The sequence below is a fragment of the Colobus angolensis genome, unplaced genomic scaffold (genome assembly GCF_000951035.1).
Source record: "Colobus angolensis palliatus isolate OR3802 unplaced genomic scaffold, Cang.pa_1.0 Scaffold260, whole genome shotgun sequence".
NCBI classification, from domain to species: Eukaryota; Metazoa; Chordata; class Mammalia; order Primates; family Cercopithecidae; genus Colobus; species Colobus angolensis.
This window is the reverse complement of record NW_012115822.1, coordinates 650,698-662,214: the sequence shown is the minus strand read 5'-3', so window position 1 is coordinate 662,214 and position 11,517 is coordinate 650,698. Positions and strand designations below refer to the sequence as shown.

At 51.1% G+C, this 11,517-nt stretch overlaps 2 protein-coding genes across 4 annotated transcripts in view; one reads left to right on the top strand and one right to left on the bottom strand.

The window, feature by feature from the left end:
* The window catches only part of YDJC (YdjC homolog (bacterial)), a 2,203-nt gene extending 1,480 nt beyond the window's left edge, over positions 1-723 (top strand). The window contains exon 5 of the mRNA XM_011947317.1: positions 25-723. Within this exon, the coding sequence (XP_011802707.1) occupies positions 25-394 (370 nt within the window). The 3' untranslated portion in view covers positions 395-723. The remainder of the gene's footprint in view (positions 1-24) is intronic.
* A 4,459-nt stretch (positions 724-5,182) lies between these two features.
* The window catches only part of UBE2L3 (ubiquitin-conjugating enzyme E2L 3), a 63,796-nt gene continuing 57,461 nt past the window's right edge, over positions 5,183-11,517 (bottom strand). For all 3 annotated transcript variants that reach the window (XM_011947314.1, XM_011947316.1, XM_011947315.1), the window contains one exon: positions 5,183-7,659. In XM_011947314.1, coding sequence (XP_011802704.1) covers positions 7,505-7,659 — 155 coding nt within the window. In that variant the 3' untranslated portion in view covers positions 5,183-7,504. The remainder of the gene's footprint in view (positions 7,660-11,517) is intronic.

Below are 11,517 nucleotides of genomic sequence, written 5' to 3'. Positions count from 1 at the left end.
CGGCTGATGCCCCGCCCACCACAGGTGGACAGACGCCTTCGTGGGCCTGAGCACTTGCGGCCGGCACATGTCCGCTCACCGCGTGTCCGGGGCCCTGGCGCGTGTCCTGGAAGGTACCCTAGCGGGCCACACCCTGACAGCCGAGCTGATGGTGCACCCCGGCTACCCCAGTGTGCCTCCCACCGGCGGCTGCGGTGAAGGCCCTGACGCTTTCTCTTGCTCTTGGGAGCGGCTGCATGAGCTGCGCGTCCTCACCGCGCCCACGCTGCGGACCCGGCTTGCCCAGGATGGCGTGCAGCTTTGCGCCCTCGACGACCTCGACTCCAAGAGGCCAGGGGAGGAGGTCCCCTGTGAGGCCACTCTGGAACCCTTCCTGGAACCCTCCCTACTCTGACCCACTACCGACAACCAAGCACTAATCCCCTTACTACCAAGCAAGGGGAGCCAGGATTTAGTCCTGGCCCAGCCCAGAACCGGTCCCTGGATCAGGGTCTGTTGTCTTCTCTGGGTAGGACACTGCCACGTCTGGGCCCAGGTCCTCATGGCTCCAAATGGCATCTAGAGTTTAAGCAGCCTTCTTGGCTGCAGGCGGGCCCATCCTGTGGCAGCGGGCTAGGGCCCGCAGAGCATTCGGTGCCCCTCCATGCTGCAGTGCAAACACCTTCACCACTGGGGCAGTGGGGAGAGATGGCTATATTAATAAAATAACGTGTGTCTTTCAAACTTGGGTGGTTTATTAGCTCTGCCCAGGAGACCCTCACAGAAACAAGCAGGGACAAAGAGCAGCTCCCTCTTGGCTCAAACCACTCCAGGAAATGGCCCATTCTCCATTCTGTTTTGTTCATTTGTTCATGCTGTGGTTTTCTTTATTCCTTTTTAGGGGGTGGGAGTGGGAGAAGACTGTCCTCACCAGGCTGCTTTTGAAGAGGCATAATACTATAATCTCAGTATTGATTTTTAGAAGTCACCTATAGGCCGAGTGCAGTGGCTCACACCTGTAATCCCAGCACTTTGGGAGGCTGAGGCGAGCGGATCACCTGAGGTCAGGAGTTTGAGACCAGTCTGACCAACATGGAGAAACCCCATATCTACTAAAAATACAAAATTAGCTGGGCGTTGGTGGTGCATGCCTATAATCCCAGCTACTCAGGAGGCTGAGGCAGGAGAATTGCTTGAACCAGGGAGGCGGAGGTTGTGGTGAGCTGAGATTGCGCCATTGCACTCCAGCCTGGGCAACAAGAGTGAAATTCCGTCTCAAAAAAAAGAAAAAAAGGGGCCAGGCGCGGTGGCTCAAGCCTGTAATCCCAGCACTTCGGGAGGCCGAGACGGGCGGATCACGAGGTCAGGAGATCGAGACCATCCTGGCTAACACGGTGAAACCCCGTCTCTACTAAAAAAATACAAAAAACTAGCCGGGCGAGGTGGCGGGCGCCTGTAGTCCCAGCAACTCGGGAGGCTGAGGCAGGAGAATGGCGTAAAAACCCGGGAGGCGGAACTTGCAGTGAGCTGAGATCCGGCCACTGCACTCCAGCCTGGGCGACAGAGCAAGACTCCGTCTCAAAAAAAAAAAAAAAAAAAAAAAAAAAAAATACAAAAAACTAGCCCGGCGAGGTGGCGGGCGCCTGTAGTCCCAGCTACTCGGGAGGCTGAGGCAGGAGAATGGCGTGAACCCGGGAGGTGGAGCTTGCAGTGAGCTGAGAAAAAAAAAAAAAGAAAAAAGTCATCTGTTTAGATGTAAGCCATTCTAGGGGATAGGCATAAGGAGACCCTGCAACCCCGTGGGAATACATTTAAATTTTTCTAGGAGGAGCAGTCTTCCCAGAAAATGGGATACCGAGGTTCCTAACTTGACCTGGCAATGTAGGGATGCCCTGTGGACTGGGGCCCCATGTGGCTTAGGCGAAAGCTCCTGAGATGCAGGAGCAGATGGGGAAGGCAGTGGGAGTCCTCTGGAGCACAGAGTCCTGCCCCACTCCGGAGGATGGAAAGGCAGATGGAGTACCATGTGGTTCTTATCTCATTTCATGAAATAGCATCTATGAGGCAGGCACTGATCTCCTCATTTTACAGGGGTAGAGGCAGGAGTGGCAGAACAGGGCTTTGAAATTACTCATTCATTTATTTAATGTGCAACAGGCCCTAGCCTGGGCCAAACATGGAATCAGTGGCCAAGAGAGCTCTCACCCAGCCTAGGCAGCTTAGAGGGACGTGTGGCTTTCTGAAGGTTGAGTGTGGGATGTCTCTCCGCCTTCCTGCTTCTACCCACCCATGCCCCATCCCCTTGACTGCGGCTTCAGTCCCTTTTTCTGGCTCCACACTCGTCTTCCATCTTGACCTTCACTAGACTTGGAGTCTCCCATCCACAGCCCTTTTCCTGCTTTCTTGCACCCATGCTTGTGAGCTGGAATCACTGTACGGTGGCTCCTCCTGCTGCCTAGCCTCCATCTCCTCGCCTCAGCCTAATGAGATCTGGCCACACTCCTGCAGGCTGCTGGCTGGGGCTGGGAGAGGGGTGGCCTGAAGTTAGCCGGAGGCACAGACGCAGCTCCCTTGAGGGGCTTCTGTTATGGAAGTGTAGCTGGTTGTGCAGCTCTAGGCTCAGGAGAGAGGTGTGGGTGGGCAGGAGAGATCTGGGTGTCTGCACAGATGCTAGATGAGTGGCTACTGTCACCCAGGGAGGGAAGGAGGAATGAGCAAAGAGCCGACAGCAGCCCTGGGGACCATGGGACCATGGACCTTTTGTTTTTTAAAACAGGTCTCATCCTGTCACCCAGGCTGGAGTACAGTGGAACAATCACTGCAGTCCCTCGACCTCCCCAGGCTCAGGTGATCGTCCCACCTTAGCCTCCCGAGGAGCTGGGAACACAGGCATGTCTGGTTCATTTTTTATTTTTTGTAGAGATGGGATTTTGGCATGTTGCCCATGCTGGTCTCAAAGTCCTGAGCTCAAGAGATCTGGTCGCCTTGGCCTTTCCTTAAGTGTTGGAATTACAGGCGTTAGCCACAGCGCCCTGCTGACCATGAGCATTTGAGTGAAGTGAAGCCAGGCACAGTGGCTCACACCTATCATCCCAGCGCTTTGGGAGGCTGAAGTGGGAGGATTACTTGAGCTCTGGAGTTCGAGACCAGCTTGGACAACACAGTAAGATCTCATTTCAGTTATTTAAAAAAGAAAAAATAATGGCTGGGCATAATGGCTCACGCCTGTAATCCCAGCACTTTGGGAGGCTGAGTCGGGAGGAAGGCTTGAGGCTAGCAGATCGAGACCAGACAGACTATGTAACATGCCAAAACCCTGTCTCTATAAAAACTACAAAAATTAGCCGGGTGTAGTGACACGAGTCTGTAGTTCTATGTACTCAGGAGGCAGAGATAGGAGGATCGATTGAGCCTGGGAAGTAGAGGCTGCAGGGAGCAGTGATCATGCTACTGCCCTCTAGCCTGGGCGACAGAGTGAGCCCGGCTCAAAAAAAGAGTGAAGTGAGGGGCCATAGACTCACAGGATAATCAGGCCCACCTGATTATAATGAGGCCCTCCTCACGAGGTGAAAGTGATAAGGACCTGTCAGGGTGGTGACTTGTGGCCCACGGGGGTTGTGGGGGCAGCAACAGGGGTGTGTCTCAGCCAAGTGGTTCACTGTTACCCACCCACTCAGCATTCGTGTCTGGAGGGTCCACTCTGTGCCAAGCCAGGGCTGGAGCTGAAATGGCCTGGTCTGCAAGGAGCTCCCTTGCTGGTACACGCAAGGACAGTCATCCAGCGACACAGGAAGATGTAGGAGAAACCCGCGGCAATGTGTGGAGCCACAGGGGGGTTTCTGAACCTGGCCAGCACAGGGTGGGGAATGCTCTCTGGAAGTGACTTCCTTCCCAGGGCCTCAGTTATGGCCTCTGCACGGTGGTCCTTTCCACTCTGATCCTCTGAGGCCTCCAGGGTTCCCTAGGAACCGTCAGTGAACAAGAACACATTCCAATAATCTGGGAAATGGCCACTTACCAGGCATGGCCTGGGCCAAGCACTGCACTGCACTGCACTGCACTGCACTGGGAGCAATGGTACCCTCAGCTCCCCTCTGTTCCGGGTTGGTGCCTTTCCCCCGTGCCATACCCTGGAAGCAAGGAGAGGACGAAGAGCTGGGCAGGACAGGGTGGGAAATGCTGAGAGCAGCTCTGGCTTCTTTCAGGGCTGGGTTAGATGGCACCAAATGAAAGGAGCAGCAGCAAGGGGCAGCAGGTGACAGAAGTCAGGCTGCGGCAGGTACAGGAGTGATGAAATGGATTATTTCAAGCTGAACAATTAATAGTGAACAAGGCCAAAACTGGTGGCTGGTGGCTGCAGGAAAGAAGTTTACAGAAGGACTTAAATGTCTCTGGCTTTGGGGAAGGGGAAACTGTTTCTGGGCTCAGAGGGACCCTGTGGGAGGAAACATGCCAAGTGGTGGAATGCAACAGGCTCTGCAGTCAGAATGTGAACAAAAACAGGCCAGGGGTCTTGGTTGTCTTTAAAAGCAGGGATAAGGATGCCACACGGCTCTCCTGAGACTCAGAGGGTAAAGTGCTAGGTATGTTAAAGGCTAGTAAAATGACACCCCAGGAAGCTTCCTTCCCCAAGAGGCCTGGTCTCAGCAGGTGTCAAATTCCAGGCAGGGAAGGCCTGGCCAAAAAAGTCCTGGGCCTGGCTGAGCCCTTGCTGAGTCAGCACCACTGCTGCAGCGCCCCAGCAGCGGGCTATACTGGGGGACTCAAATAGTGTTTCTGGCTGGCACCATTCATGGACATGGTCCAGCTCCACCCTCAGGCACACCCTTATTTATTCTGTGACCTCTTGGGACCCCAGGTTTGCCTCTTCAAAACACGGATCGTAACACTCCCAGGGGGCTCCAGGATGACTCCCACATGTAAGTGATGCACCCACACGTTAGCCCCTGTCCCCTCACAAGACACCCACGAGCGCCCTCTGCAGGCCCCGACTGTCTGGAGTCTGGCTTTCTCGTTGATTATACCTCATCTCCTTCCCTCTAGGGAGGCAGGAACACCTCTATGTACCTCTTTTGGAGAGGCTGGGAATGGGGAGAGAGATCAGAAGCCCCAGGACCTGGGCCCCAGCCAGCCCTCCCATCTCCAAGAGCACAGGCCCCTGGCACTGCCCGCTCCCAGGAAGGAAGAAACCCACACGACTAACCAGTGTCTGAGAGCATTTTTATTAAGGGCAGCAGAACGGGATCGCAGCATCTTAGAAAGCCTATTCTCTGCCGTGGTGGGGAGTAGGGAGCAGAGGGAAGGACCCGGCACACTTCAAGAAACCAGGCGGGTGTGAATTCCTGAGTGAGCTAGGGGCAGCAGTGGGTGGCTGCTCCACAGCTCGCCCCTCCTCCAGAGGACCCAGCTTTTTGGTTTTGGAGCAGCCAAGGCTGTTCGCCAGCTTGCTCAGAGCCTACCCTGAGGGCATGGCTGGTAGGAGCAAGTCACCCAGGCCCGAAGGAGAGACACCCACTGGCTCGAAAGCCAGGCCTCTGCTGACGGGGCCAACCCTGGGGTGCCAGTGCCAGGGCTGAGAGTCCCTGAGGGGCTGCTGGCACACAGGTATCCTCCCGTGGTGAGCAGAGCGCAGTGAGGGGGTGACAGGCAGGCAGAGCTACGTTGGCAGAAATATGAAGCGATGGGACAGTTTCCAAGAATGGCAACATTTCTGGATCCAGAGAAGCAACAAGAACAAATGGTGGCTTGTTTGGATAGTTTCTGACAGAATTTGGCATTTTATTACAAATTGGAGTTTGAGTGAAATAAAAATCATCATCATTTTTCTGCTAATGAGAGACAGATATGGAAACGCCAGCCCGGTGCCCTTGCCATCCTGGGCACGAGTCTCCAGAAACCTGCCTTGGCGTACCTAGGACAAAAGAAGCTGAGTTCATGTACACACCTCAGGGGCCACGCGCCTGAATGATGTTAGGCTGCCTAACCTGCCCATCACTCCCCACTTCTGCACAGATCAGACCCCGGAAAGATCTAGAATTAAAATTAAAACAAAAAGCAAAGTTTAAGTCATCTTCTCCACAGGATCTAGTCCCCCTAAGAGCCAAGAAGGGAAGCCGCCAGTGGCAGAAGCGGGGTTGGTGACACACGGCATTTGGATCGTTGGCTTCCTTGGGGTGTCAGAGCGACACGGATTCTCTACTAGTTCGGAGACAATCCCATTTGCCTTGAAAAGACATTAATATTCAAATCTTTACAAGTTTATCTGATGATAAATTCTAAGGTCAATTTTTATTTCTACAAAAAAAGGCAGTCAAAACAATATAAAACACATTGAAAGGATATTACTGAGTGAGCTTCAAGTGGAGCTTGACTCTGCAAAGGCTGTGAGTCCAAAGGGAGAGGAAGTCCGTCTTGTTCCCGGGCTGGGCCAGCTCTCTGGAGGAAGGGGTCAGCAGGGGCCCAGGAGACCCCAGACTGGTGCTTTAAATAGCCGAGTCCTGCTAATTCCAATCCTACAAAGGGTCAAAGTGTGCCGAGGGAGGGCTGTGGCGGGGCTGCTGCACAGAGGAAGTGGAGAGCAAGCTCCGTGGCACATTCAGATGAAACTCGGTGATAGATGAGCTGGGAATTTCAAACGGACATTCTGGCTGTAGCTTTGCCTGCAAGGACCAGCAGATCTTCTACAATGGCTGCAGGAAGAAGTGCCAACCTGGGACATCAGGAGCCTTTCTGGCGAGATTCATCACACACAGTGTGCACAGCATCCTCCTGACTAGCAGGCCCCCCATTTCCGGGCCACCACAGACCTGTGATTATAGGGTTTGTTTGCGCAAGCCAGGCCAGAGGTCAGTTACACACACTGACATCAGGGCTTGCCCAATTAACTGATGTTACTGTGGTAACATCAGCTGGAGATTCGCACAAGAACTGAGGAGAAGGACTGGAGGAGGGGTGTGGCTGTTTGTTTTTAAATTTTAAAAGGATGTTATAAACTGGAGTCAGGAGAATTTAAACCAACTCCCACACTGGGCAACAGTCCCACACGTGCTAAGAAAAGCCACCAGGACCACCAGGGCAGTCTCTTCTCCTTTGTGGAGGCAGGCTCCGGGTCTGGGGAAGTAAGTGAAAAATAAACTCGGTGCCAGAAAGTGGGAGTGGCAAGGGTAGGGAAGAAAGGGAACCACAACCTTTTTTTTCCTTTTTTTTAAACATTATGGGCTAAATGCAACTTGAAGATTTTGGATAAAATTGGACAAGAAAAGAAACACCATTCTTTTGGAATAGATTGAAGCAGTGATTTTTAAAACAAAGAAAGCAGAACTAGAACATCTTAAATTTTTAATCCTTTCTTTACAGGTTACCTAGACCACTTTTGATTAAGAAAACTGTAGAAAGTTAGTAACTGCCACAAGCGAACGCCAGGCGGTGGCACGTGTCAATTTCCACAGAGTCCTGCTTTGCGGGGTGTCTGAATGCACTGCACGGGGCCTCTGCTCACACTTGCTGGAACCAATCGTGGCAGATTTTAGTCCACAGGTCGCTTTTCCCCATATTTCTTTGTAAACTCTTCAGCATTCTTACAGAATTTTTTACGGTCCTTAGAGTATTCTTCAGCTAGGTCAGCCCGAAGCGGGTGCTCGGGCTGGGGGTCATTCACCAGTGCTATGAGGGACTGGATTACTGCCAAGAGAAGGACAAGGCATGGGGGGTTAACACAGTCTCAGAAACGGCACAGGCAAGAGGCAGCTAATCCTGGGAACAAAACTCTGGCTTTACCACTGGTTTATCGCTAATGTGCTTTTAAGCCAAAGCAGCCTATCTATCCAAAATTCTGACCACCAGAAAACTCATCTTTCCTCTGTGATTAGGAGACATTGATGGACAACAAATAGCTAACACTACGGTGCATAATTGTTCACAGTGATGTGCTTCCGCCTCCAGGAAGCCTTCCTGACCTGACACCTGGGGAGGTCTTAGCCCTCAGTCACTCCCAGCCCTTTTTTCTTGGCAGGGCGTTGGGGAGGAGGGACAGGGTCTCATTCTGTCACCCAGGCTGGAGTGCACTGGCACCATCTTGGCTCACTGCAGCGTCAACCTCCTGGGTTGACCTCAAGCAATCCTCCAGCCTCAGTCCCCCAAGTAGCTGGGACTACAGTCGCGCACTACCATGCCTGGCTAATCCAGTCCTCTTGTGTGCTCTGGAGACAGGAGGCCTAGCATTGAACTGCTCACTCTCACACATGCACACAGGGTCACTTTCTTCGGGGCAGGACCAAGTAGAAATTCCCTGCATCAACCCAGCACCCAGCACCATGCTCGGCTCAGGGAAGTTTTGGTTAAGGTGACTGAGTGGGCACTAGAAAGAAGGGTATGTGGCAGCACTGCACTTATCAATGCGCAACGACCCAACTCTGGAAGACCCTTAGGAGTTTCTGCACCCTCCAGAAAGGATTATTGGGGCCAGCCAATGGGAAGCTGACAACCGCCATCGCATCACACTGTCAAGACCACAGGCAGATGTCACACTGATGGCTCTGATGGGTGCCACAGTACTCCCCCTAGGTGCCATAGCCCAGATGTGCCCCAGGGTGGAAGGATAGTGGGGAATCAGAAGCAGCTGCTACCCACACCTCCTCACATACTTTGCCACAGCTGACCCCAACCCTGTCAGGATCAGCACCCTCAGAATGTTTCTTCCCATTGTAAAATGGTGCCCCTCTTCTCCGAACTGCTAATGCCACAATTCCCTTATTGAGGGCTCATATCGTTCACTCAGCATTACGAGAAATGGATTAAAATGCTGATGCTAGCCAGGCAGATCACCTGAGGTTAGGAGCTCAAGACCAGCCTGGCCAACTGAAACCCCGTCTCTACTAAAAATACAAAAAATTAGCCAGGCATGGTGGCCCATGTCTATAGTCCCTGATACTCGGGAGGCTGAGGCAGGAGAATCGTCTGAACCCAGGAGATCACGGTTGCAGTGAGCCAAGATCGTGCCACTGCACTCTAGCTTGGGTGACAGAGCAAGACTCTATCTCAAAAATAAATAAATAATAAATAAATAAATAAAACAAAATGCTGATGCTGGCTGAGTTATATGCAAAGGCACAATCATTCAACAGCACACAGTGAGGGCCACAGCACAAAGTACTCCTGCCCTGGTGTCCAAAGCCCACCTGCCTAACCTCTGCTTCTTACCATGCAGAGAAGGGGAAAGAGAGGGCTCCTGTGACCACAGCAGGTAGAGATGAAGCAGTGGGGCAGAGGTGAGGAGGGCATGGCGCATGCAAGGCTCACAGGTTCCACGTTTGTTGGGGCTGGGGGATGGTTGGGCAAGGAGGGTGGACTGTCAACAGCAAGTGGGGGCAAGGGGCCTGGAAAGCTCTCTGCAGGCCAGGGTGGCCTCTAATTCAGTCTCCAAGCCTCCTCAGGGGTAGATGGTATCACCTCCCGGTACAAGCCACCTGTACCTCTAGAGGCAGCAGGCCCTGGAGGTATATTTTGATTTAATAAGCATTTATTTAATAAATAAATAAAGCCCACCCTTGGCTCACTGGCCACAGTGTATTCAGTGCACACCACCCTCAGTGTGAGACTGCTCCCTTTTCCTGGCTGTTCTTGACTTCAGGGTTGGAAACTGAACCACAGTCACCTAAGAGCACAAACAGGTGGCTCCCTTTCTTTTCCCATGATTAGAAATGGCTCTGTAACAGGAGAATTACCACCGTATTAGCATTTTAGAAACCCTGCTGGGCTAAGGACAAGGTGAGTACTTTGTTAGGGGCATGATCAGGAGTTTTCACCTCACTCTCTGATATGAATACTTAGGCTCTCTACTTCTCACCATCATCACCTTGGTAAGTAATGCAGAGGTTGGTGGCTCATACCTGTATTCCCAGCACTTTGGGAGGCCAAGGAGGAAGGATCACTTGAGGCCAGGAGTTTGAGACCAGCCTGGGCAACATAGCAAGACCTGGCCTCTACAAAATTAAAAAATAAAATTAGCTGGGCATGGTGGTACATGCGTATACTCCCAGCTCCTTGGGAGGCTGAGGTGAGATGATTGCTTGAGCCCGCAGTATTGAGGCTGTAGTGAGCTGTGATTGTGCAACTATACTCAGCCTGAGCAAGAGCGAGACCCTATAGCAAAAAAATAAATAAATAAAAATGAAAAATAAAAGACCTGTTTCTCAAAAGGTGCCATTTGTCTATTTCATTATTTTTTAAAGTTTCACTTTCACTAATTTGATCAAGTCTTAACTTTTTTTTTTTTTTAATTGAGAAGCAGAGATGGAGTCTCCCTCTGTCGCCCAGGCTGGAGTGCAGACAATCTCAACTCACTGCTACCTCCCCCTCCCGGGTTCAAGTGATTCTCCTGCTTCAGCCTCCCAAATAGCTGGGACTACAGGCATCCACCACCATACCTGGCTAATTTTTTGTATTTTTAGTAAAGATGGGGTTTCACTGTGTTACCCAGGATGGTCTTGATCTGCCTGCCTCGTCCTCCCAAAGCACTGGGATTACAGGCATGAGCCACCATGCCCAGCCTCAAGTCTGAATATTTTTAAATTTACTTAATAGTTCTGGTAAGTATTTCATTCTTTCTCTGTTCCTTTGGGTGCATTTCTGGTTCCTTAGCTAAACTATAATAAACTTCAGCTGAGCTGAACTTGTTTTGCTAGTAAGAACACTGACAGATATGTCCGCTTTACAAACTACAACTGTGGCCCTATATCAACATTTTTCATATACAGCACAGCACATTAAATTATATTTTATAAACCATCCAGCCCTGGGTTCTTGGTCTCTTCCGTAACCCAAATGCTCCTCAGAAGTATTTTTTCTTCTGCAAAATGTAGGGGCTTAAAAACATACAACAGGCCGGGCGCAGCAGCTCACACTTGTAATCCTAGCACTTTGGAAAGCCGAAATGGGCAGACTGCCTGAGCTCAGGAGTTCAAGACCAGCCTGGGCAATAAGGTGAAATCTTGTCTCTACCACAATACAAAAAACTAGCCAGGCATAATGGCATGCGCCTGTAGTCCCAGCTACTTGGGAGGCTGAGGGAGGAGAACTGCTCGAATCCAGAAGGCGGAGGTTGCAATGAGCCGAGATTATGCCACTGCACTCCATCCTGGGTGACAAAGTGAGACTCCACCCCTGCCACCAAAAAACAAACAAACAAAAACAAACAAAAAACAACCCACACAACAAATTAGCCAATGTTACCTTTTACTCTCACTATATTATCATTAGAGAATAAAGCCTATATTTCCTTCCTTTTGTTCTTAATAGACAGTTTCTCTGCAATACCAGATGTAAGCAGTATTTGTGATTTCCCCTCCTTTTCACAAAAATCCAGGGAGCTTCATTCTCAAAGAATAAAATGTCAATGTACATTCCCTACCCAAGAAGATACGCAATGCCTTTCATGAAATGTGCAAAAAAAAAAATAAGTTTTTTTTTTTGTGCCTCCGAAGTAGCTGGGATTACAGGCACCTGTCACCATACCCGGCTTTTTTTCTTTTTTTTTTTTTT